At 40.8% G+C, this 23,330-nt stretch overlaps 1 protein-coding gene across 7 annotated transcripts in view; it reads left to right on the forward strand.

Moving 5' to 3' along the window:
• The window catches only part of cep112 (centrosomal protein 112), a 172,744-nt gene that overhangs the window by 124,170 nt on the left and 25,244 nt on the right, over positions 1-23,330 (forward strand). For all 7 annotated transcript variants that reach the window (XM_036148055.1, XM_036148057.1, XM_036148053.1 and 4 more), the window contains one exon: positions 7,620-7,769. In XM_036148055.1, the coding sequence (XP_036003948.1) occupies positions 7,620-7,769 (150 nt within the window). The remainder of the gene's footprint in view (positions 1-7,619; positions 7,770-23,330) is intronic.

The following is a 23,330-nucleotide window of genomic DNA, read 5'->3' on the forward strand; positions in this document are numbered from 1 at the left end:
AATAGTAGTATGAACGGCCCCCTTAAAAAAAATCCAATTTCAGTAAAAAAAATCGGAATTAAGCATCAAGACCTGCAGTGTGATCGTAGCCTAAGACACCTTCTCTAATCTGCTAGCCTTCCTATTGGTGGCGAAGGTCTTTGTTGCTCATCTGCTACAACAATCTGACAACAATCTGTGAATGTTTTCACACTTCACGTAAAAGATAGATGTCTTGTATTTTCTTTCTTTTCATTGAAATTTCTCCAAAGACATCACTGAGCAGCAGAACTGTAGTAAATCGTCCCCTCCTATGCGTAATGTATGAAAATTCATTACGCAATTTATGAGAACCTTATGTTTTATTTTATTATTTATGTGTGCAACGTTTTCTGGCTGTAAGCTTAAACTTCCAGAATAAAGTCAGTGCAACAACACAGGACCATACCTGTTCTCCATTTAATAATAATTTTTTATGTGTTTTGTTTTTGTTTTGTTTTGTTTGTTCTAAGTCCGTTCTAGTTTCACAAATGTTGTCAAAGGAAGAATTTTTCCAATGGTTCTTTGTGACTAACCTTTTTGTGTGTAAAGGAATGTGAAATGAATGAACAGCAGACTCAATAGATTTAAAATTAGTACAGTTTGCCACCAATAATCAAACAAGTGCTTTAAAGTTTAGTGCTTTTACCTCCCATGTGAAACAATGGCTCAAACACAGACAAATAAGTGAACAATGAAGCTCATGCAGCATACTCTCCACAGCACTTTTAATGCATTGATTTTGTTAAATCAATTTTACTTTTTTTTTTTATTATGAAGCATGGTTTGCTTATTTCACTGTTGGTTTAAAATAAGTTTCTTTCTATTATTAGTTTTAAAGGGTTAACATGTAAAAAAGCCTAACCAGCAACTGAACCTGTGAACTAGCCTTTGGTTCGACGGCTTATGGACAGGACAATGGTTTGTTTTAACTCTGATCAAATCATTTGAAAGAAATAAATTATGTAAATGATGGCTTCCTTTTAAATGTCTTCTTTTAGCTTCCGTTTCTTCTGATCTTATTCTGCCCATCTTACTGAAATCGGAAATCTTCTTTCCGCATTAACATCTACACCACAGAACTTGGTTATCATAGCGACATGGTGGACCGTAGTATAGTTAATTCACTGACTAGAAAAATGTCACATTTTTAGGTTTCTAGTTAGCTGGTCTCCACTCGGGGCAAATCCAGCTGAAAAGCAACCGGCTCTGGTCATCATCTGGTTATTCAGAGCTTCTCTAGGTATAAAAGACTTATATATTTTCAGTCTTTTCATGAAGTGTTTCATGACATGAAAAAGAAACATGAAAGAAAGCAGCAGAAAAACGTGATCCAAAAACCTGACCATTTCAAGCCTTTACTATTTTCAACCTCTGCTACTATCAAAACCACATTGTAGATAACACAAGTGACCCCGTTGTCCACATTATAACCCAGGCCTACGGGGACTCAGGTTTCTGTAGTCACCTTGTTCCTGCAATGTACTGTAGGGATGTCATTAAATCTACATAGTCTCCTTGTTTGATCAGCCTCTAATGTTTAAAAGCAAGAGCAGACATTCACGTAAAACACCTGGTTGTCTTTTTCTAAGTTAAATTTTTCTAGTTTTCCTCGTCCTCTGATCCCGTCTACCCCTAGCCGCACTTATCTCCTGGGACCCCTGTGTTTAACATTAGAACATGTCACCTCAGCCCATTTAAATCCGGGGTAATTCTTCTCTCCAAACAGAATTATAGCTTCCTTCAAAACTTTTCCATTCAGCCAAAATGTTTTGGGAAGTTCAAGCAGTTTTCCCTTCACCAGCTTAAAGAACCAAAACACCCCCTAAGTACTGTTTACACAACAGGAGAAAAAGCTTCTTCTTTTTTCTCGATTATGTCGTAGGCTAAAATATTACAATAATTTCGCCATAATTACACCTTGTTCCTCAAAGAAAATTCAAAGAAGGGGGTGTCTCCCCCCCCACCCCCCCGCCCCCCATACACACACACACATATTTTGAGTTGGCTGGCAAAGGCTTCAAGTTGAAAGCCAGGTTGACAAGCAGATGTTGTGAGAAAAACGGTAGCTTATTAGGTTACACAATGCTCAACTTCAAAAGAAGTCGGATGCTGTGTGAAAGTTCAGTCATGTTTGGCCGCTTTGGTGACGAAGTGTGCCACCGCAGACGAGCAGTAAGGGATTAGTCCTCTGTTCTGAGAGAATAAATCTGGCACATGTTTAACAAACACTCTGTTTTTTTTTTTTAAAAAAAGTCTTTGAGGGAAAGATTTAAAGCACTCCTGGAGCATGTTGGAAAGAGAATAATGTTAAAGATGCATTGGTGTTGTAATAATACTAAATAATTCAGAGTATTTGTCAGGGCTTCATCAGCATTGGTTTAAAATGTAAAGGTGGAGCGGAGAGGTTTTTCAGCTGTCCCCTTGGGGCAACTTGGTTAAATATAAACAAGAACTCTTTGAAACTCTAAGAATAACCCCGCTTGTTAACCCTTTACTGACTGACAGGGGGGCATCGCTCATGAGCTCAGCTGCATGGCTAATAGCCCAATTAAAAGCATACCATACATTATCCTAGGGGGGAATAAAGACGCAGCAGATATAGCAATGTATGCTACGTGCATGAACACACAGAGCCCTCTCTCACGCATATTTTGTCTTTTTGCTTTTGTCTCCCTTTATTCCCCATTCACACATACACAGGCTCGCCTAATTAATGCCTCTCAGATTCAGCCGTGTGTGTTAAGCATCTCGCTGAGAGTGGTCCTCCTGGGTGACCTGTGAACTAAACAGGTCTGCGCTCCCTCTCCCTACTTAATGATGAGGTTATGGTGGGTGGTATTGGACGTGTTGCAGATGAGAGATCATTACTTCATCCCTGACCGTCCACAGTGGGAGTTGGGAGGCGGGGGGCCCCAGTGGATGAGAGCTCGAAGTTCATATGCAAATATATCTAATTATTTTTTTTTATCTTTCAGCTTGGCTGTTTGATGACAATGCAGGATCTTCAACAATATTTACGTCATTAATCTAATTCTCAAAAGATTTGATAGCAAATTTGTTGGGCTTTGAAAATGTGTTTCTACCCGTAACGATTTTTTCTATTTATACATTTTAGTAACAACTATATGATTTACATCATCTAAAGAATTTCGATGGTACAATAAAATAACCTGAAAAGAATACAAAATGTAGTTTTTAAATGATGGTGTTATTTGTTAAAGGTAAAAAAGTAATTGCTCCCCTTGTTAATTCAGGATTCAACTGTGATTAACCACATCTTTTGGACAGTTTAGTTCAGTTTCACAAGCCACACCCAGGCCTAATTACTGCTGTAGAATCAAAAAATGACTTCAATAGAACCTGTCTGACATGACGAAGTAGACCAAAAGACATGTTTATTAAACATGTTAAGAATTAGATTAAAGATACAAATACTGTTAATTATTTTTACATCACATATGTAGAGCTAAGAGAACAAAAAACATAACTCACTTCTTGGTCAGCATCAGAAGAATAGCAAGAGCAATTTGCTACAAAAATCAGATAGAGGACCATTTATTTCTTTATAAGACTATGGAAACCAATATAGAGAGTTAATCTAAGGCTTTCCTCTCGTCACGCCTAACTGCTTAGCAATCCACTCATCAAAGTATTGTGGACAATTTCTGTGTTTTAAAGGTCTGACCTCCAGATGTCAAGATAAGAGGGTGCAAATTCCTCCATGAGAGCAATAAGTAACAGCATTTAAAACATTTTCTAACCCTTCTGCTGTGACCAGTTCTTAATTATTTGCCCAAATAAAGTACCATTGCGAGTGTAAGAGAGCAGGATTTTAATACTGTCAAAACAAACACAATATTAGCAGGGAACATTGTTGGGATTAGTCATTGTTAAGAGCAGCAGGGAGCAAGCTGAACCTTTTGCCGCCTAAATGAACATCCATCATGCCTCCACTGAAAAGACATAATAGCTTCTCGCACTCGTTGTGCGTCCACCTACTTTATTGTTAATCACCTCAGTCTTACTGGAAAATGCTAACTTTGAGTCATTTTTCATGACTAACTTCCACATGAAAAAGCGTTTGTGTTAGTGTGGCATGTTAGCAGTGTGTGGTGTGTTCATGGATCGAAAGACATAGATTTTATTTATTTTTTTATAAAGCAATTCACAGGCGAGACCCAGTCAAGCTGAAAATGAGCTGATTCTGGTCACCAGCCATTTTCTCAGTGCACCTGGTCAGCAATGCAGAATATTTTTCTTATAGTTAGTCTATCCTATAGTCTTAAAGTGGCCAGAAACATGCTGTTGGAGATTAAATAATGAGTGAAATAAGGATCTCCTCCCATCTGATCTAGAATTATAAACTCCATACTTTTTCATCATTAGTGTGAGGGACTTTTTTTCCCAAAGACATGCAAACCCAGGTTAATCTTCATCCTGGTGAATGTACAAGGCCCATAGTCTACTTAGAAAATCTGGACTCCCTTAAACCCTCTACAAAACATTCAATTAGTATAATGAACTGATATTGAAACAAACCTCTATTAAAAAGCCCAATTACAGCACTACCAGATTTTGTAGGTTCCTGTTCTGTCCATTAATCAAGTCCTCTGTGGTCAATTTAATCCTTGTCAAACTATTGTGTCTGATTTGCATTTCAGTAAACACGCTGTATAAACCACACATGGGCACAGCTGATGTGGAATTTATTTTATTGCTAAACAAACGTTATGGCAATGGCCCAATAAAAACTACTTAATCTCACGCTATGCTATGCAGAGCCTCTGTCTGGACTAATGAAGCTAGACTCACTTCAGTATGCTGAATGCTTGAAGTGGCTCCCGCATGAGGGTATTCTGCCTAAGGATTATATGACCACTTCGGGAAGCTCTTATAGTTTAAAGATTGAACTTCTTCCACATACTTGCGCAGACTTAAGTCTGCAGACGTCCACACGGAAACCACGCGTACAGTTAAGTGCAAAGCTCAGTTTTTCTGACCTCGTACACGGTGTCACACTATAAACCGCTTGGTGGGAAGAAGTCTTCACATCGAACTGTTTTATATCTGAAACTGATGCGCGGAGCTGCTCCAAGCAGGCAGTTGCAAGGACGGGCGGCGTCAAAGCCCCTCTCTGTGCCGCACTTACAGGTGTGTGGTGGGTGCCTGCTGGAGAAGAAACGGCTCTAGGCGCTCAACTAGCTCATCAAACTTGCTACTATCCATTCCCCCGCTGCGTGGGAATCCAAAGTGTGGGAAATGTAGGCATTTGTCAAAAGAAATGTAGGCAGTTGGCATACTTGACTATGAAAGCGCAAATCCACGCGGAGGGTGCGTGTAGCTCACATTTTGCACATAATTAGTGCAAGTATGGGCTGTACAGTGGCGCAGTGGGTAGCGCTGTTGCCTTGCAGCAAGAAGGTCCTGGGTTCGAGTACACCCCTGGGTCTTTCTGCATGGAGTTTGCATGTTCTCCCTGTGCATGCGTGGGTTCTCTCCGGGTACTCTGGCTTCCTCCCACAGTCCAAAAACATGACTGTTAGGTTGATTGGCTTCTCCAAATTGTCCTTAGGTGTGAGTGTGTGCATGAATGGTTGTTTGTCCTGTTTGTCCCTCTGTGTTGCCCTGCGACAGACTGGCGACCTGTCCAGGGTGTACCCCGCCTCTCGCCCAGTGAATGCTGGAGATAGGCACCAGCACCCCCCGCGACCCCATGAGAGATAAAGCGGTTTGGAAAATGGATGGATGGATGGATAGATAGTGCAAGTATGTGGGAGCTTTGGCATGTTCAGGAAATTAAAATTTTGAACAAAACAGACTGTGATGTAACTTAATCCTCGCGCACTAGCACATTGCGCAACATTTTTACCTGTACTCATGACATGCACAAAAGAGATATGCGTCATAAACATAACATGCACTTCATAGATGGGAAAGGACTTTATATTTTTATTTTTCTATGTCTTTTGATTGGACAACATTGAAGATATGACACTTTGTCGTTTTAAAGCAGTCAGTGTACAGTTTGGGAATAGTGTAAATTTGCTGTCCCTTCAAAATTAGTCAACACACAGCCGTTAATACCTTAAAGTGAGTATACCCATAAGTGAAAATGTCCAAACTATGGCCAATTAGAAAGTATGACTTTGTAGCACAAATAAATATGTTGAGCATAATTTAAGGTTTGTGTAATTAAATACCTGATTTTAATAGATATTTACAGGAGAAAAATGCTGTCAACACTCCCTTTTTGAATAATGTTAAATCCCTTGCCAACAGTTGATTAGATGCATATTTTATCTTTGGATTGTCACATAGATCCTTCCCTTGCGTTTCACTTGTGAATTAAATCATAAGATTACACTGACCAAACAGCAAAAGTTCAGGTTTCACCACAGCGTCTCACAGATTGCATTGCATTGTTGTTTCCATTTTCATTTACATTCCACAAACAAATCCATACCTAAAACAACATACTTTGAAGGATCAAAAAATGTTCCGGCCTTAATTATCCACTGTTTAGTTTCTAAATGGAAGATCTAAACTGCTCTTCCTCTCCTATTTAGAGTTACTTCATGTTCAAAGATCCCATTATTAGGCATAAGCAGTGATAAGTCTAACGGGATCTGCCTTAAAAATGCCAGACTGACAGCAAGCACAGAAAAGGTGCAGTGCTGCTGTTTGCTTTGTAACACAGTGAAGAATAACAAGTCGAGTTCACAAGTTTAGAGTGCCACCACTGCCTGGGGGTGGAAGACCAGCAGTTGCTGGGAGTCCACAGAGGGGTATAATTGCTCAGCCGAGAAATGTTTCTCCCACAATATTGTGCCGTTTGTTGCTTTCATGTGGCTGCATACAATAAGCCTAATCTCCGTCTCACCATCGCTCCACCCTCACCGTCTCCCTCTATCTGTGGCCGACCTGTATCGCTTTAAGTGGCATACTCCCACACAGCGAGCAGATTCCAGCCGGCCTGGTCCTGCAACGTGTGAACACGGCAAACAATTATCTGTCTAGCCCAGAGCTAGCTGCAGAACACCCCCCCCCCCCTCCCTCCACCACCACCTCTTTCTTTCACCCACTCTCATCTTTCCTCATCTTCTCTCTAACTGCGGCTTAAATAGAATGTTAATTTGAACGGGAGATTTTTCAAAGACCAGCCACTTCCTTTTCATCTTAGCGCGCACCGCAAGTTCGCCAACACAAAGTCGACGAGCTCCTATAAAAAGGAAGTTGTTTTTCGTTCCCGTCCGTTTTTCTAAGTCCCTCTTTTCTTTTCGCTTTCCATTCTATATGTCTTCTGTCTAAAACAACATGAGACTGGAAAAGGGAGAAGAAAAAGAAATAGCTGCATTGCAAGGTGACTGTTCGCCATCCAGATCCTCTTTCAAAAGTGAAAAGTGTTTTCCCATCTCATCTCCATTTGCTGAGATGAAGGACACGACTTGGAAGAGAGCGGCCGTTTGTTTACAATCTGCTCACGGCCGTTAGGTTTCTTTTTTATCAAGTTAAATGTGCCAATAAAATGATCCAGTTTGTTGTGGGATTCCAAACGGAGTCATTCAAGTTTTGTTTCTCCTTTTTTTCCCACCTGACAGCTGATTGCGGAGCTGCAGACGTCTGTATGTGACTCTAAAGAGGAGGCTGTTCGCCTGCAGCAGGCCATGGAGAAGCAGCTGAGGGAGGTCAACGCTCGGTGGGACGAAGAGAGACGGACCATTACCCACAATGCCGAGCAGGCCAACAAGGTTTGGTCGTTTGCAGATACCGACCTCCAGTCTGATATTATATTAATAAAATCAATACATACCTTCTTTCCTTCCTTCCTTGTATCCTTTCTTAAGTCCTTCCCTGGATCTACCTGTACTTGTTTCCTTCCTCCACTTTCCTGTCTCTCTTTATTTATTCACGGCACCCTTCCTTCCCACCTCCCTTTTTTTCCTTTATCATGTTCTTTCTTTGTTTTTTTTCTTTCCCTCCTTTTTTTCTAGACCTCTTCTTTGTTGTGTCCATCCTTCTGTCCTTCCCCAAGTCTTTCTTTACTTTGTCCTTCTTTTCTCATTGGCCTTTTTTTCATTTCCTCATTCTTCATTTATTCTCTATCCTCTTCCTAGCCCTCTCCCTCCCTATCATTCTTTTCCTTGTCACTTTTTCTTCAGTTTGTCCTTTTTTTCCTTCCTTGTACCCTTCCTTCTTTTCTTCAGTCATCCAGTATACTGTCTCTCTTGTCCTTCATTGTACCCTGCATGTGTCTTTCCTTTCTTGTATAGTTCCTTTTTTAATTTTCTTCCCTGTGTCCTTCTTTCGTGTGTCTTTCCAAACTTTGTGTCCTTCCTTTCCCTGTCCGTCCAGTATCCTTTATTTTTTCTGTCTGTTTTCCCTTTCTTCAGTGTCCTTCCACTCCTCCATCCCTTTGTTCTTCCTTCCTAATGTCCTTTCTTTTTCATTTTATTCTTTACCTTCTTTTCTGCACGTGTTTCACTCTGTGTCCTTCCTTCTTGGTGTCCTTTTTTGTCTGTCTTTCAGTCTGTGATTCTGCAAGATCTATATTTAATGCTTGCCTAGAGTGGAAAATGCCTGCCATGCCTTTGTGGGGAATCATTGCATTTATGTTTTATAATGGACAAAATGAACTGATGACCTGGAAATTAGAGTTTGGAGAAGTAGGTTCCTACACAAAAAATGTGTTGGAACCTTAGTTTGCTGAAGTGCTGGACAAATGTTACCTCGTTTACTCTGTTTAAATATGACTTGTTGACATAAAATAGAATAGAAATACCTTTATTGTCCTACAATGGGGACATATGACATACAGTCTCTTGCTTCACAACCTGGAATAAATTAATAATTTGGGAGTTTTCACCATTTCATTTACAGAACATGTCTATAACTTTAAAATATAATTTTTTTATTGTGAGGCAAACATACATTAGGAACTTAATCCCATCATGTCACTTATTATGTGACTTTTGAGTTCACCAGTTTCAAGTACAATAATCTGTATTATCCCCTAAGGGTAATTGATAAGGGTAACAGTTCAAACACAAAAAAAAAAAAAAAACACACGTAAAAAACTATAAGCCATGTGGTGCAGATCCATCAAATAAAATCAGATTTAAAAACATTTCAGTTACAGGTTGGAATATAACAAAATTGGTAAAAAGTCAAGGGGGCTGAATGATTTTGCAGGGCACTGACACTGCATTCCAGCTAACCATGTGCACAAAAAGTTGTTCGACTCCCTGTTGCGTCAGGAAGGGCATCCGGCGAAAAAATGCTGTTCAAGTTGTAATGACTTGTTGTGGCGAACATTTAATAAGGGAGCATCCGAAAAAACTCCTGTTAAATAAACAAAACAATGTGGTAGGATTCTAATACAGGTTTGCAAGCCATGCTTGCTTCAGGACACTCCAAGATTAAATAATAATTCAAACAAGATGCTCGATCTTAATTCTGTTTGCCATTCTATCTATTGTAAATTGAAATAGTTTTTTTTAACGAACTTCTGCAAGTACTGAGTTTACATAAGACTATTAGGCCTGTAAGTAGGCTTCTTGTGTTCATATATAGCTTTCGACATTTACCCACAACTGTGCCAAGTAGAGGGCTGCCTGCAAACTTCATCCTTAGGAAAAAAAAAAAAAAAAGTTCTGTCTGGGTTTGAATTTAAAATAGTAGACACGGGCTGCTCTTATGTTAAAGCCCACTCACTGTTTACATGTGCTTTGTCATTTTTATGGCTAATTGCAAACTCCATAGTGTCTTTAAGTGGCCGGCGTGCTCTGTGTCTGAGTGAGCCTATATATCCGTGTGCTGCACAACATGCCTTTGTCATCTCTGTCATTCTGTTTTATAGTTTAACTCCACACTCAGACTTTAATCTTATAGCTTGTAACTGTTTACGTTCAAAAACACAACCTAATTTCCCTTCGGTCTTTTTTTTTTAAATATATAGACAAAGCGGCATCCAGATGTGTGCAGCTGACTTTCTAGCCCAGAGGTCCTTTATTGTGCCTGAAGCAGACTGGAAGACAGTTGCACTGGCAGTTGATTGGGTGTGGCTCCCCTTAGAAAAGAGTTGTTGTGTCTGGGATCAGCACATTTTTCCAAACACAACTTAGCCTGTTTGTGGCCACCGCTGCCTCGTATAGAGAGGAGGCAGGTTTGTGAGCCGACTCTTAGATCTTTTCTTCTTCTTCACTTTGCTTTTTTTCCCACAATCTTTGATTTTATTCCACAACTTCCTGTTGTGGAATAACCATATCCCATACCCATACATTAAAAAAGGGATTTTTTTGTTTGTTTTGAACTAAATATGCATAAAAGCAAAGGATTTATCAGGAAAGCATTGCTCTGTGCCATCCAGATGGAACTGCTTGTTGAAGTAGAAAATGACAAATTACACTTAAAACGATTAGCGCAGCTTCAGTCATTTTATTTAAACTGGCCACATTCGGTCAGTTATTTTTATATTTCTGCCCAGAAGCTCTGGTTATACGTTTACACCCACCATGACGTGGATGTCAAGTCATTTTAAGCCTTTAATTATTTATTTTAAGCAACATTTTTCAAAGGGGAAATTGTTACAGAGGTGATTGTAGAGCTTTGGCTTCCCTGCTAATAATGTTCAGGTCGGTAGCATTTCAGTTTTGATTTATGTGTTGATCATTATCCTTCTGAAACACCACCTTCAACTTGTGTCCAAATTACAGTCGTATAGCTGCTGATTTGAGGTGACGTGGAGGAAAATGAAGATAAGATGCTTTCAGACTGAAACCAATATTAGTGGCTGTGCACGTATAAACCAATTCAATGATGTGTTATACAGGCACTGTGCAGCGAGGCAAAGCCCAAGCAGGGGTAGTTCTGCTGTTGGTCTAGGGATCTGCACAGATGCCTTCTCATGGTATATAGTCAATATAGGCTTGTAATTTTGAAAACCTTTGCACAATGCTCCTCTAAATGCTGCTGTGATATCCTGAGAGCGCCGCTGTCTCCATCATAACGCTCAGCACATCCCCGTTTTGGTCTATAAGCCAAAGTTTTAATTGTAACACCCACTTTGTGCAACACACCAGTTCCAACTGACCGCAGCACTTTCAAGCATGATCCTACCACCACCACGCGGGACACTTTCAATGAAAGTTTGCGTGACAATTGAAGACTAAGAATCACGCACAGAGTTTACATTATTTACAGAATTTGTTAAAGCAACTAAGGCCAACTGAACTCATTAAGCTGTCAAGCAAACTCTCATGAGCAGACAAAAACACGTGGATGGCAGTAATCCACTACTTTGCTGCTTTGCAACCCTAACAAAATGTTGAGAGAGGAGGAAAGCAGAGTCAAACGTGGGCAAGACTCAGCTTTCTGCTGATGTTGTCTGCGTCTTCTGACATTAGTTCCTGTGATGTGACGTCTCTTTTCAATGGTGGATGTGCTTATTTGAGCCTGTATTTATAATTTTGACCTCATGTTGAAAACAGAGAAATCTACACTAAAAAATAGTGCACCTAAATGATTAAAATACCAAAATTAGTGACAGTCATGTCTATGGTGAGTGTAAGTAAAATGCTTAAATGTCTGTTCTTGAAGCTTTAGATTACCGTATTGTCCGAACTATAAGTTGCTCCGTAGTACAAGTCGCACCACCCATAAAATGCATAATAAAGAGGAGAAAAAACATATATAAGTCGCGCTAGTGTATAAGTCGCATTTTTGGGGGAAATTTATTTGATAATATACAACATCAAGAACAGACATGTCATCTTGAAAGGCAATTTTGAATAAAAACAGAACGGAGGCAACAACAGGCTTAATAATTGTACGGCTAGCTTACGCTACATGACAACTGAGAACGTGCCTGGTATGTTAACATAACATATTAAAAGCTATTCAGATAACTATAGCATAAATAACATGCGGAGAAGTTACCCAAAGCGCCCGTGTCCCTCCAAATAACTAAAATCCAGTGAAATCTTCATCATCCTCGGTGTCACTTTCAAATAACTCCGTTAACTCCGGAGGTAAAAGATGCGGCACTTCCGCTTCTACGTCGCTTACGTCTGATTCAACACAAGCCTAGAGCGCCCCCTTGCGGTTTGGTGTGAAAATAACAGATGTAATGATATACCGGTAAAAATGTCTAATAATTTCACACATAAGTCGCTCCAGAGTATAAGTCGCACCCCTGGCCAAACTATGAAAAAAACTGTGACTTTTAGTCCGGAAAATACGGTACAATTATAAACTGCCATGGTGTTGTCAAAACCAAAAACATCCCCTGCCAACTATTTTACACTTATTGCTTAAGATCTACTCCGATACCGCTCACACGTTCTTCTCTTCTTTGTCGTGAGCCGTTACATTTGGCTTGGCATCTGTGTTGGGAGCAGACAACAGCTTTCATTATCTGTGACTCCATTACAACGATCCTCCTGTGTTAAACACCAGCTAATGAGACTCCAATTAATGCTTGAATAGTTTAGGGAAGGCCAGACATGTGCGGCGTGGGGGAGAGGTGGGTGACATCGGCTTAACAGGACAAACAAGGAAGTTACATAAAGATTCAGCATCAAGAGCTGGAGAAAAGAGGTGAGATGACAAACAGCGTTTGGGACCAAAGGCAGGCAGGGAAGGGAGAGCAATGAAAGGATAGAGGAAGTGTAGAAGTTGAGACAAAAGGTGGGGAAAGAAAGGAGTGGCGGAGAGCTGTCAGTGGGCCATCGGAGTTAGTGTGTCGCCTGCTGACATTGTTTCCACTCTGCTCACTTCAAAGGGCTCGGATTATGAAGGGAGCGAGGGGCTTCAGACAATAGGAGGGGAAGAAAATAACATCAAAGTTAGCCGCACATTTGAATTGGGATAATCCCGAAACAGTTGCTCTGAATGCATGCTGCACCGGATCAGATGTCCTTTTTTTTCCCCCCCTCCCTCTCTTCACCAGCCCCATTCTGTCGTTTCTAGCCTGAATTTAGCTCCCTCTGTGGCTCTGCCGCTCCTGGACCTCTTAAATGTGGGTGTTAGCCGCTCAGATCTTTGTATATCGTTACAGCCCTTTTTAGAACGCTGGTGGCACATTTACGTATGCTCACTGGCTTCATTTTTTTTTAGCATGTTATTGTTAATGTGGAGCAACATGTTCACAGATTTTGTCCCACATATAGTTAGGATGTTGGATCTGTCCGATTTGTGTTATGATCCTATAGTAATTCACATTGCCTTTTAAATACGTTGCCATTTATCAGGAAAGCATTACATGTTGTGCATTGCCAGTATTCCACAGTCATGGTTAGATGGCCTGCGGGCTTTAGTTAAAGGAGCGGAAACTGTACCAATTGGTCAACTTTGTGAGAAAAGTGCAAGTATGGGTTAATATGATCACCTTGACAATCACTTTGACAAAACAAAACTTCAAAACACCCTCTTCATATTTCAAATGTTTACCGTGATCCGTTTGCTTTTAGTCAAAATGAAAAATATCCCTTCAATTACTACCGCTCATAAAATAATTACCACTTTTGTACCAAGGGGATTAAACACGTAGCTGAAATCACATGATTTCTTTCACTAAAGGAGTCTCTTTTTCTGCTTCTATGAACAATTATCCCCTGAAATGTATTTCCCCAAACTGTTTATCTCCCCTAGGCTGTTTGTTTGCATTTCCATAGCCTTAGTGAACCGTGCTGTTTTTCCATACCCTCTTAGGTCAAGAGACAAATGATACTAAAAATAAATGTTGCGCTACAGCTACTACCAGTTGTCTCCATCCTGTTCATCTGTTCAGGTGTACAGCTGGAGACCTAGAGTTGCAGAACGGACTTTAATTGTCCTGAATGGACCATTAAAGTCTTCATCAAATCGTTACACACCGGTTACAGTCTTAAAGTTTAACTGACCATTCTTTCACAGCACCTACGCTATAACATTAATAAATTCAAAGTCCATGCAAAAGTGTAGCTGTATAGTTGCATACTTATTGTTGCACGTTTTAGATAATTTTGACGGATCTAGAGTCTTCAGCCTTACCTGCATTTACCTCAGCTTTTTCTTTACAGCGTTTACACTCTAAGATAAAATTAGAATACGTTCAAACTTCGAGGAAACATGTAACCATCAATAGATGTTTAACAGAGTTAGTGCCGTGTGTCAAAAAAGAGCATTGCACTGCACACACACACACACATACACACACACACACACACACTCAGAATCAACAGGCTCTTTTCTTTTCAAACCTGTTAACCAAGAGGTGTGCATTATAACTGTTTTTGTTTGTGTCTCAGGACACATTATCTGAAATAAATCAAACACAAACAGTGTGAAACCCTAACACTGAGGCGTATTCACCCCCTATGGCTCCTGAAACGAATGAGATTGAATTTCACTGTCACTATAAAATCTTTTACAGTAAAAAGTTACATGAACTGTAGACAAGTTAAACATTAGATGGCTGATTATTATCCTGCTGTGGAAAAAAGTGCGAAGCTCTTTCCCTCTATTAAAATGTACCATCCCCTGACTAAGGCCAATTCTCTGGGGTAGATTTCTACCCTGATAATCTGCTTCGGCATAGGTAGATGCAGTAGAAAAAGAGGAGAGATGAAACATTTGCTTCAGAAAACGGCCCTAGTTCCTCAAACAGGGCCCTCCAGTCAGAATATAACTTGATGTGTAATTATTATTAGTCTGAATACAATGTTTTGCTATATCTTAATGTTGCCTGGATTCTAAAGGCTACTCCACAGGACACATCCTGTGTTTGGTTTGTAGTTGTTTCTTGAAGTCATCTCTCCCACTTCTTTTTTCATTAGTTTTTCCATGTCTGGTGTCTCTATAGGTTTTTCTTTTCATCTGGTAATGAAAATGTTTATTTTTTGGGGAGCATTTTTCAAGTTGTATTGATCATTTTTCACAGATAGTCTTTCTAACTATGCGTGCATACAGAGCACGAGTGTGCTCATGCCTCATCTGACTAAACTGAAGCCCGCATTAGCCCGCCACGGGAAAGGTACGCACACAAACACCTTTTCTCTGGCGCACCCTATCTTACCAACTCTGTATCTTCGAACTCTTTCTGTCTCAAACTCCCGTTTCTGCACTCGCGTTCACAAGCACACATGCTCACCTCGCCCTGCCAAAAGGGAGAGGTGGCTGGTGAATAAACAATGGCACTCCGCCCATGGTGTCACCCGCCTGGGCTTTGATCAGCACCGCTGTTCCTGCTCCCCACAGCAGTGCTTCCTGTCTTTCTACCTGCCGAATCTTTGCCATGCACACTCGCGCGCGCGCGCGCGCGCGTGCAAACATACGCGCGCTCTCCCACCTATAGCCTAGTGTTTGAGGGGCCTACATGCAGCCTCTCCAGTTTTCTTCTTACTCAGGTCCTCAAGTCTTTATCTGTCGATGTCTCTCACACAACAAGCCTTTGAGTTTGTGCCCTTTTCTGGGCCGTGTTGCATTCTTGAACATACACTTTCTCTCACACACACACGCACACGCTGTCACACACCCAGATGGGAACACACACCTTTGATCCAGCCACATCCAGCAGCAACTTCTGCAGCGAGTCAAAGAGAAGGTCCTGGTCCTCCAGGTGAAATGACAGTAGACACGTTACATAATGCAACAGTGACCATTGTCTCCCTGTGTTTGAGGATGAGAGGGAATACACGAGGTGTGCTGTTGCTTGTGCACTGCACAGCGTAGTCTTTGTCAAACTCACTGTTGATGTAGTCTTTGTGAACTAGTTGCCGGGCTTTTGTGCATGCGTGATATTAACAAGGGGGTCCTGTGCACAAACACACCGAGCCACACAAGCCCGTGCGCCTTCACAAGCGGCTAGCTGTAGCAGCCGCAATTCGTCTCTCGTTGCGTAGTTATATATGCATTAGTTTCTGAGGGGGTTGAAAGGATGACTTTGCCTGTGGGAAGGAATGGCAGCAGTGGATCAAGAGCAGGTGTGCTGGATCCTCCCTGCTGCAGAGGCAAAGAGCCGCTTCAAACGTTTTGTGTACGCAAGCGTGCATTTGTCCCCCGCGTTCCTCTGTGCGTCCTTCAACACAACTGAGGGGGGGATCTGTGCGTCAACCTTGAGCCGGGCATTTGTTTACTAAAGTTTCTCGACCATCTGCGTCTCTGTGCCTTTCTTCTTCTTTTGTTTTTGCGAATGGACGCAAATGTGACTGTGTGAATTTATTTTTCACCACATTAGTGAAGCTTAGCTTTGTGTGTCCGTACGTCATGGAAAATGTCCTTTATTTAATGTATAGCTAAAAACTGCAGCAGAAGTTAGTGCTTTTGGACGTGTTTACCCAGCTTTTGACAGATTTTGTCTACAAAATTTTGTCATGACATTGGAAAATATAGCAAAACTGTACTTTGTGCATTCTGGAAGTTACGAAGTCCGCTGGGGTTCCACTCATTTAGATGATCTAAGGGCATTTGAAATTATTTTTAGCATCTTTGTAACTCCCTGTATTTATTTACTGTATTTGTTTAATATATAAAAGTTAAAGAAACAGATAAAAGTGTCCATGACATTAAACTCAGCAATAACAGAGTACACCCTATGATCCAAAACACATTTTTGTGTGATGTCTCTTTCTCGTCGTCATGGAAGAAGCATTGCTTCAGTTTATTGAGGTTTACAGCCATTTATTTCTGCAAAACTTTCCCAATTCCCATATTAGCATTTCAGTTGAGGTCTGGACTTTGACTAGGCCATTACAACAATTGTGTTGTTTTCTTTTTTTTAGCCTTTACAATGTATATTTACTGCTGTGCCTGGTGTTGTGGAGGATTTTTCGTTTGGTGATTCAAGCTTTAGCTGTAAGACGGATTGTTTTAAATATTACTCAAGAAAACTTTGTTGTACAGAGGAGTTCATGCTGGAACAAATAGTCGTGTTTCATCAACCTTTTTCAATGCACATTTTGAAATATTGCATTAGAAAAGGTTGATGCAAACTGCAAAATTTTAATTAACTCACTAACGTTTCCCAAAAACGTTTTTACGCTCACTTGAGGTGGTTTTTGACTTTTTAAAAAATTGTAAATGCATGAAAGAGGAGATGGAAATGCATTTTTTAAATCAGTTCTGACGTAGAGCAAATCTACTCACATAACTGATCAGCTGTTTCTGCTGCCAGCTTCTTGCCATTTATTCCAATAACGCTCGAAATCAGGTCTGAAAGCAACAACCGGTACGTTTGGACCGACCGAGAGACACAAAAAAAAAGAAAATTCAGCACATTCATCAAAGCCTCACTACATTACTGATCTGTGGTCCGTGCTAGTTAGCAAGTGCTACTTCCTGTTTATTACCACCGTCAATGTATGACGACATTACACTGCCATTGCGTCGCAAGGTTAATTTGCCATAAACCAGCAGATGGAAACGTGTGATGCGCATATTCTTTTTTGCGATATTTTAAAAGTTCGCTCAACATTCACATGAGAATTGGATGGAAAGACAGCTAATGACTGCCACGTGCCCAGATCCCAAATTGTTACCCCTCCACCACTGTGTTTGAGCGTCACTACAAGTTGTTTGCGCTGATATGCTGTGTTCTGTTTTCTCTTGGCTTTGGTCTCATTTGTCCAAAGAGCATTGTTTCAGAAGTCTTGTGGTCCGTTCTGCTGCAATTTATCTAACCTAAGTCATGCTGCCACATTCTTGTTAAACAGAAATGCATTTCTTTTTTGCAACCGTTCAAACAAGACGTAATTGTTAATTCTTTTGATTTCTTCACGAACTTCATGAACAATTTAACGTGTTAATTGAGGCTTGTAGTGTCTCAGACTGAGCGTTGGACAGTTTGACGTTGAGTGAATCTGCAGGAATTTCCTCTCCTGAGCAGATTGATAGCTGTTCAAAATGTTTTACTGATGCCTTTTCCTCTTGACGTTGTTTTAACCTCTGTACTGTATTTTCCAGACCAGCAAACTTTGAAAATACCTGCTTTTAAGGAAGTTAATAAAGTGCTTTGAAAAGCATAATTTGGAGGCTTTTCTCCGTCTCAAATCCTTCAAAGGTAGCAAAGATGTATTTATATTTACACACCACTGTTTAACTTTCACTGAACATCTCTATTGCAGTTAGAAAACATCTGTACCATGGTGCTTTGGAAAGCCCTTGTCTCTCAACACAGCTCGCCATTTCACCCAGAACTATAACCTGAACGTGTATAGAAAACTTTATAGAGCTCTTTTGGTATGACCGTTACCTGAATGGACAGAAAGAAGGCCTGTTCTGGGTTCAGAAAAACTCATGGTCCACCTCGCTGTAGAGGAGCTGGTCATCAGGTTGTGTATGCCAAAGTTGAGAAAGTGAAAGGTGCAAAAGTCAGCTTCTGTGATGGTATGAAGGTATATCAGTGCCATGTATTGTACATTTTAAGACACACCATCAAAGGTAACGTCTACTCCCAGGAGGTGGGAGGTTATTTCAGCAGATAACCTTATTCTGCATCGCAGACACAGAGTACATGTTGTTTAGCTGGGGCTGCCTGCGGTACAGATTTGGTGAAAATGTGGGATGCATCTTGAACAGTGGAGACAACAGACAACCAACAATAACAGCCTAGCGCCTAATCTATGGTTTTCAGCACTCCGTAAACAAGCTTTATTTTTGCAGTTTTGTTGTAATTTCGTTATGCTGCTATCGCCAAAGATTATTCACTGTAATTAAAGGCGAAAGTGTATGGATCACAGTGATAAATAATTCTCAATTTTTTTTACTTTTTTCGCTTAGATTCTTTGGAAAAGTCACTCCGCAGCCAGAATCAGACAACTTTCAGCTGTCATACCGGGTCGCGGATCAGCTGGTTGAAAACAAAAAAAAGCTTTTTATCCAAGAAAACAAGATAAATAACCACTACTTTTTTTTTTTTTTAGCTGACAGCGGCCCTCTTTAGTGTAAAAGTTCTTACAAAGAGAAGAGAACTCAAATTTGCCCATTTTCAGTATCAGTGATGTTTCTAAAAATCAAAATGGAAACAGATAAGGTGTGAGAAAGTTCTAGAAGAACTGGGTTTTCTACTGAGGCTGTTCATTGTGGCTGCTACAACTGTGAGAGCTATACAGTAGAGGATCACAGTAGGGCGAACATATTAGAGAAGTTGTTCTATCGTATTTGAGAATCTATTTCTGTTATAAATAATGCTGTTTTTCATCTTGGCATTCTTGGAAATATCTGGTTAACTGCAGTGAGCTAAATATCTGTATCAGCTGCCACAAAATATCTGATCAGAGCGTCTCTATTTAGTAAATACCTCTGTAAATAAATATTCAAATTCATTTACAACTGTTAGATTCAAGGTAATAGACTGCATTTAACCTTACAACCTGTCTGCCAGTTTATTGCATTTTTGTAGCTCGCTCCATCACTCCTTTGTGAAATTGCTGAGTGAGAAGAAAAGGCTTTTAGTTCATTTTAGTTTATTTACACATTGCCGATTCACGACAAATTATATCTCAATGAACCTTAAAAAAAAAAATCTGATGCAATTTCTTTACAGAAATATATGGCCGACTTATTCAAGATTTCAAACCCTTAAAAAAACATAAACTCCAATTTGATTGTAGTCAAATTCAGTTTATGATGCTAATAGGTAAAAAGTTTTCTTTCCTAACAACCCCAGTCGACTGGATCAAGTCTGTGACTTTGCAGCATTGCCAACTCAATGCACTTGAGACAACATGCATGTGGCGACAGTAGAAAGAAAAGACTCTCTTTCAACAGGAGGAAAACCCCGAGCAGAACTTGGCTCAGCTAGGAGGGAAACAAAGCTGAACAGATAAGCTCAGAGCCAGCAGTAGTTAAACACTGAAATAGAGGGCTAGGTGTGTCATCTATTAAAAGCACTCTTATCTGTTGGATTAGATTTTAAAGGATCGAGGACTTAAGCTCTTTTAGACCTTCACAGGGACGAGGATTAAAGTTGCTTTGATTAGCTCCTCTCAATCATTAATTATTATTATGCAAAGAGGAAACCCTACTAATGTTTTGCGTGTGCGTTCAACTCGACGCGTGTGCATTTTGTGGGCCGATTGATACACTGCAAAGACGTAACTAAAAATAAGTCAAATTTTCTTGAAATTAGTGCATTTGTCCTTGACTTGAGCAGGTAAATAAGATTATCTGCAAATAGAATAAGTATTTTGACCCCTAAAATAATATAATTAGATATACTGCACCTGAAATAAGATGCTAAAGATGACTTGTTCCTATTTTAAATGCAAAAATTTCATTGCATTGGCAAATCATCTTATTTACGTGCTCAAATCAAGGACAAATGCACTCAGTTCAAGAAAATTTGACTAAATTTTAGTTTTGTTTGTGCAGTGTAACTTTTCCGGCTGTGGCCAGTGCTCGTCATATCAGAGGAGGGAGAAATAAGAGAAGGATTCCATTCCGGGATGCTTAAAAGGGAACGTGGGAAGTCAAAGAGACCTTCGTCTACTGGCAGACAACAAACTAGAATTACCCACGAACCCGGAGTTTTAAAACACGCAGTTGTGTTTGGAACTTGAGCTGAACTTAACAATTATTTAGCAATAAACTATTTGATAAACAGAATATATTTATAAGTGCCGACAAACAAGTAAGCAGGAAAACAGAACAGGCATATGGCACATATTTCGGAGTTGTTTCCTATTCTCTTTCTACCGTAGCTCCCAGCAGCTGAGCGTTGGAGAACAGCGTCTTCCCCCCGTGGGCATAACTCATTTGCAGCATGTCTTCATTAGCGCCGCAATTGTCTCGATACTTTCATCAGCGCTCCCAAAGTAGCTGTGCCGACGTGTGCTCAGGTTTGTGGTTCGGGAACGTTCCGCGGTCACCGCCTTTTTTTTTTTTGCTGCATGCCTTCTCGGTTGACTCGTGAGCAGGAAAACTCTCTGTAAAGCATCAAAGGGCTGCAAAGAAAGTCAATTCACACCAATATCAGAGTTACATTTCAGAGGGGGCCGTCCTGGTCGACTTGCTAAACCGCATGTTTTTATTACTACACGCAGGCAGACAAGACAGCGGAGCAAAAGTTTCTCTTCTCAAACACCTCAGGAGGGAGACCTCTCCTCCTCCACCTCCATCTCCTCCTCCCACAGCTTCTTTCTTCTTTACCTTTCCCCGCGATCCTTTGATAAAATTGCAGATAAAAGAGAGGTTTCGCTCATCTCTCCGACCATCCATCTCTCCTTGAGGTTAGCGCCTCTTTTATTATTTACCATCAGATCTGTAGCACAAAGCCGTGGTTCTGCTTTAGCTGGTGTCTGTGTGGGCACTACATCTTTGTATATGTATGTCTGTGTGTATCTGCCTCATCCTTTGCTTTTCTCTGTGTGTGTGTGTCTGTGTGTGTGTGTGTGTGTGTGTGTGTGTGTGTCCTTGGCTGGAGGCGGTGCAATGTGAGGTTTTTGCTGCTGTCTGATGTCGTCCAGCCTCAGTGTCATTAGAGGATCTCTTTAATCCAGACGTTGGGAGAAACTTCTGACAGCACGCTGCAAATAGAAGGGCCCCGCCGCACATGATGAGCAGCTCGGCTCTAAACAAAACACCAAGTTTAAAGAGGCCCCTGGCCTTTTTTTTTTTTTTTCCTCCTCCCACCGTTCCCCCGCCGTCTTTCTTCTTTTGCCTTTTTTTCTCCTGCCCTCTGTTGCTTTTGCTTCACCCTGGGGAAACATGCTTGCCTTATCTGTGCAGGAGGACCACCCAGGAAAGAATGACTCAGGCATCGCTGTGCCTGTGTGTGTGTGTGTGTGTGTGTTTGTGTGTGCGTGTGACGTTGGGCGTGCGTGCGGCACGATAACCGCGCGCTGGCTTGACGGAGCGCAGCGCTTGCATTTTTAGAACTTGCGCTGTTAATATTGATGCGTGCCTATACCTGCATGAATCCCTCTAAGCAGTGTTTTGTCAGTGCTTGTGTGCCCCGCTGCTCCTTTGAGGTGAAAGTTTGGAATGAGAGAGGGGCTGAGGCCTGATTGTTGATGGAGAGGCAGGAGCGAGAGACCTTGAAGCCTCCTGACTGCGAAGCTGCGAGGCAGTAGTACGCCGCTGACCTGGCCTCTGCAACCCAACCACGTGCTTTTTTTTTTTTTTTTTTTTTTTTTTCTTCCTTTGTCTCTCCTTTTCTTTCCCTCAAATTCTTGCTGTTTCTCATTTTCGCCTCTCTGAACTTTTATTCCCCCTTCTGATTCGGTCACATGTTGCCCTTTAGCTTCCTATGGCTTGTTTTGCCGTTTCGGATAGTTTTCCTTCTCCATATAACTTTCTCCGTCATGCTTTATTCTCTTGTTCATTCCCGTCACACTCTTTCGCTGCATCCCTCCATAAAGAAGTCGATGTTCTCCTCGTCCTGGCTTGTTCTAGTCATGCTGCTCTCCATGGCTAATAAACTCCAGATCATAGATGGAACGTAGACAGCTTCATGTCCTACACATGGTGCACGTTCGCATGACAACTTTATACTAGTTTGGTTTCCTTCTGAAAACCTCAAACCATGTATATACTTCCTGTTTGACATCTCAAGTCATTTTTGGCATAGTTATTAATATTATATTTATTTTTAAGATGTCTTTGAACTGTTTTCAGGGTGGAATCATTATTGAATAAAACAAGAATTTGTTGTACAGGGTCATATTCATTGGGAATTTTCAGCAGACACATGCACACAGGCTCCTAACCCGTCAATGTTGCAGTAAACCAAGCCTGCTTACACTCACACTAATATTTGGGAAATTGTACTTTCGCATTTCAGGGGATCCACAATCTTTTTGTAGCCATGGTTTAATTCTGGCTGGATATTTGACTGGTGGCACTCCTCTTATCGCAGGGCTCCTACCAAGCTTAGAGAAGTCTGGAATTTAATTTAAAGGTCAAATGACGGCTACAGTAGTTTGTGGATATGCATCAAAAATATTTTTGTAAAAAAGAGCATTATATGCCATTTTCTACAATGTGCATAAGAATCAGAACCTGAATTTCAGAACCCAGGCACACTTGAAGGGGCGGGGCCATGTGTGATGTCATTGTGGCCAAACAAAACCACCATCATTGCACGGTTGAACGGTGTCTGATTTGGATTCGCTTCATGAAGCAATTCTGTTAATTAATTAATTTATTTATTTATTTATCAGGAATCAAACCCAATTTCTATGTTCTTGTAGAAGGACCAGCTTGTCTGAAGGTTTAAACAATGAAAGCCATCACAAGATGTGTCCTTAAAGCAAGATGCTCTTAGTTTTACTCATGACCACCTTTGGTTGAGTCCTTGTGGACCCCTGTAGAATGGTACAAACGATGACATTTTC

This window comes from Fundulus heteroclitus, chromosome 16, assembly GCF_011125445.2.
Source record: "Fundulus heteroclitus isolate FHET01 chromosome 16, MU-UCD_Fhet_4.1, whole genome shotgun sequence".
Classification (NCBI taxonomy): Eukaryota; Metazoa; Chordata; class Actinopteri; order Cyprinodontiformes; family Fundulidae; genus Fundulus; species Fundulus heteroclitus.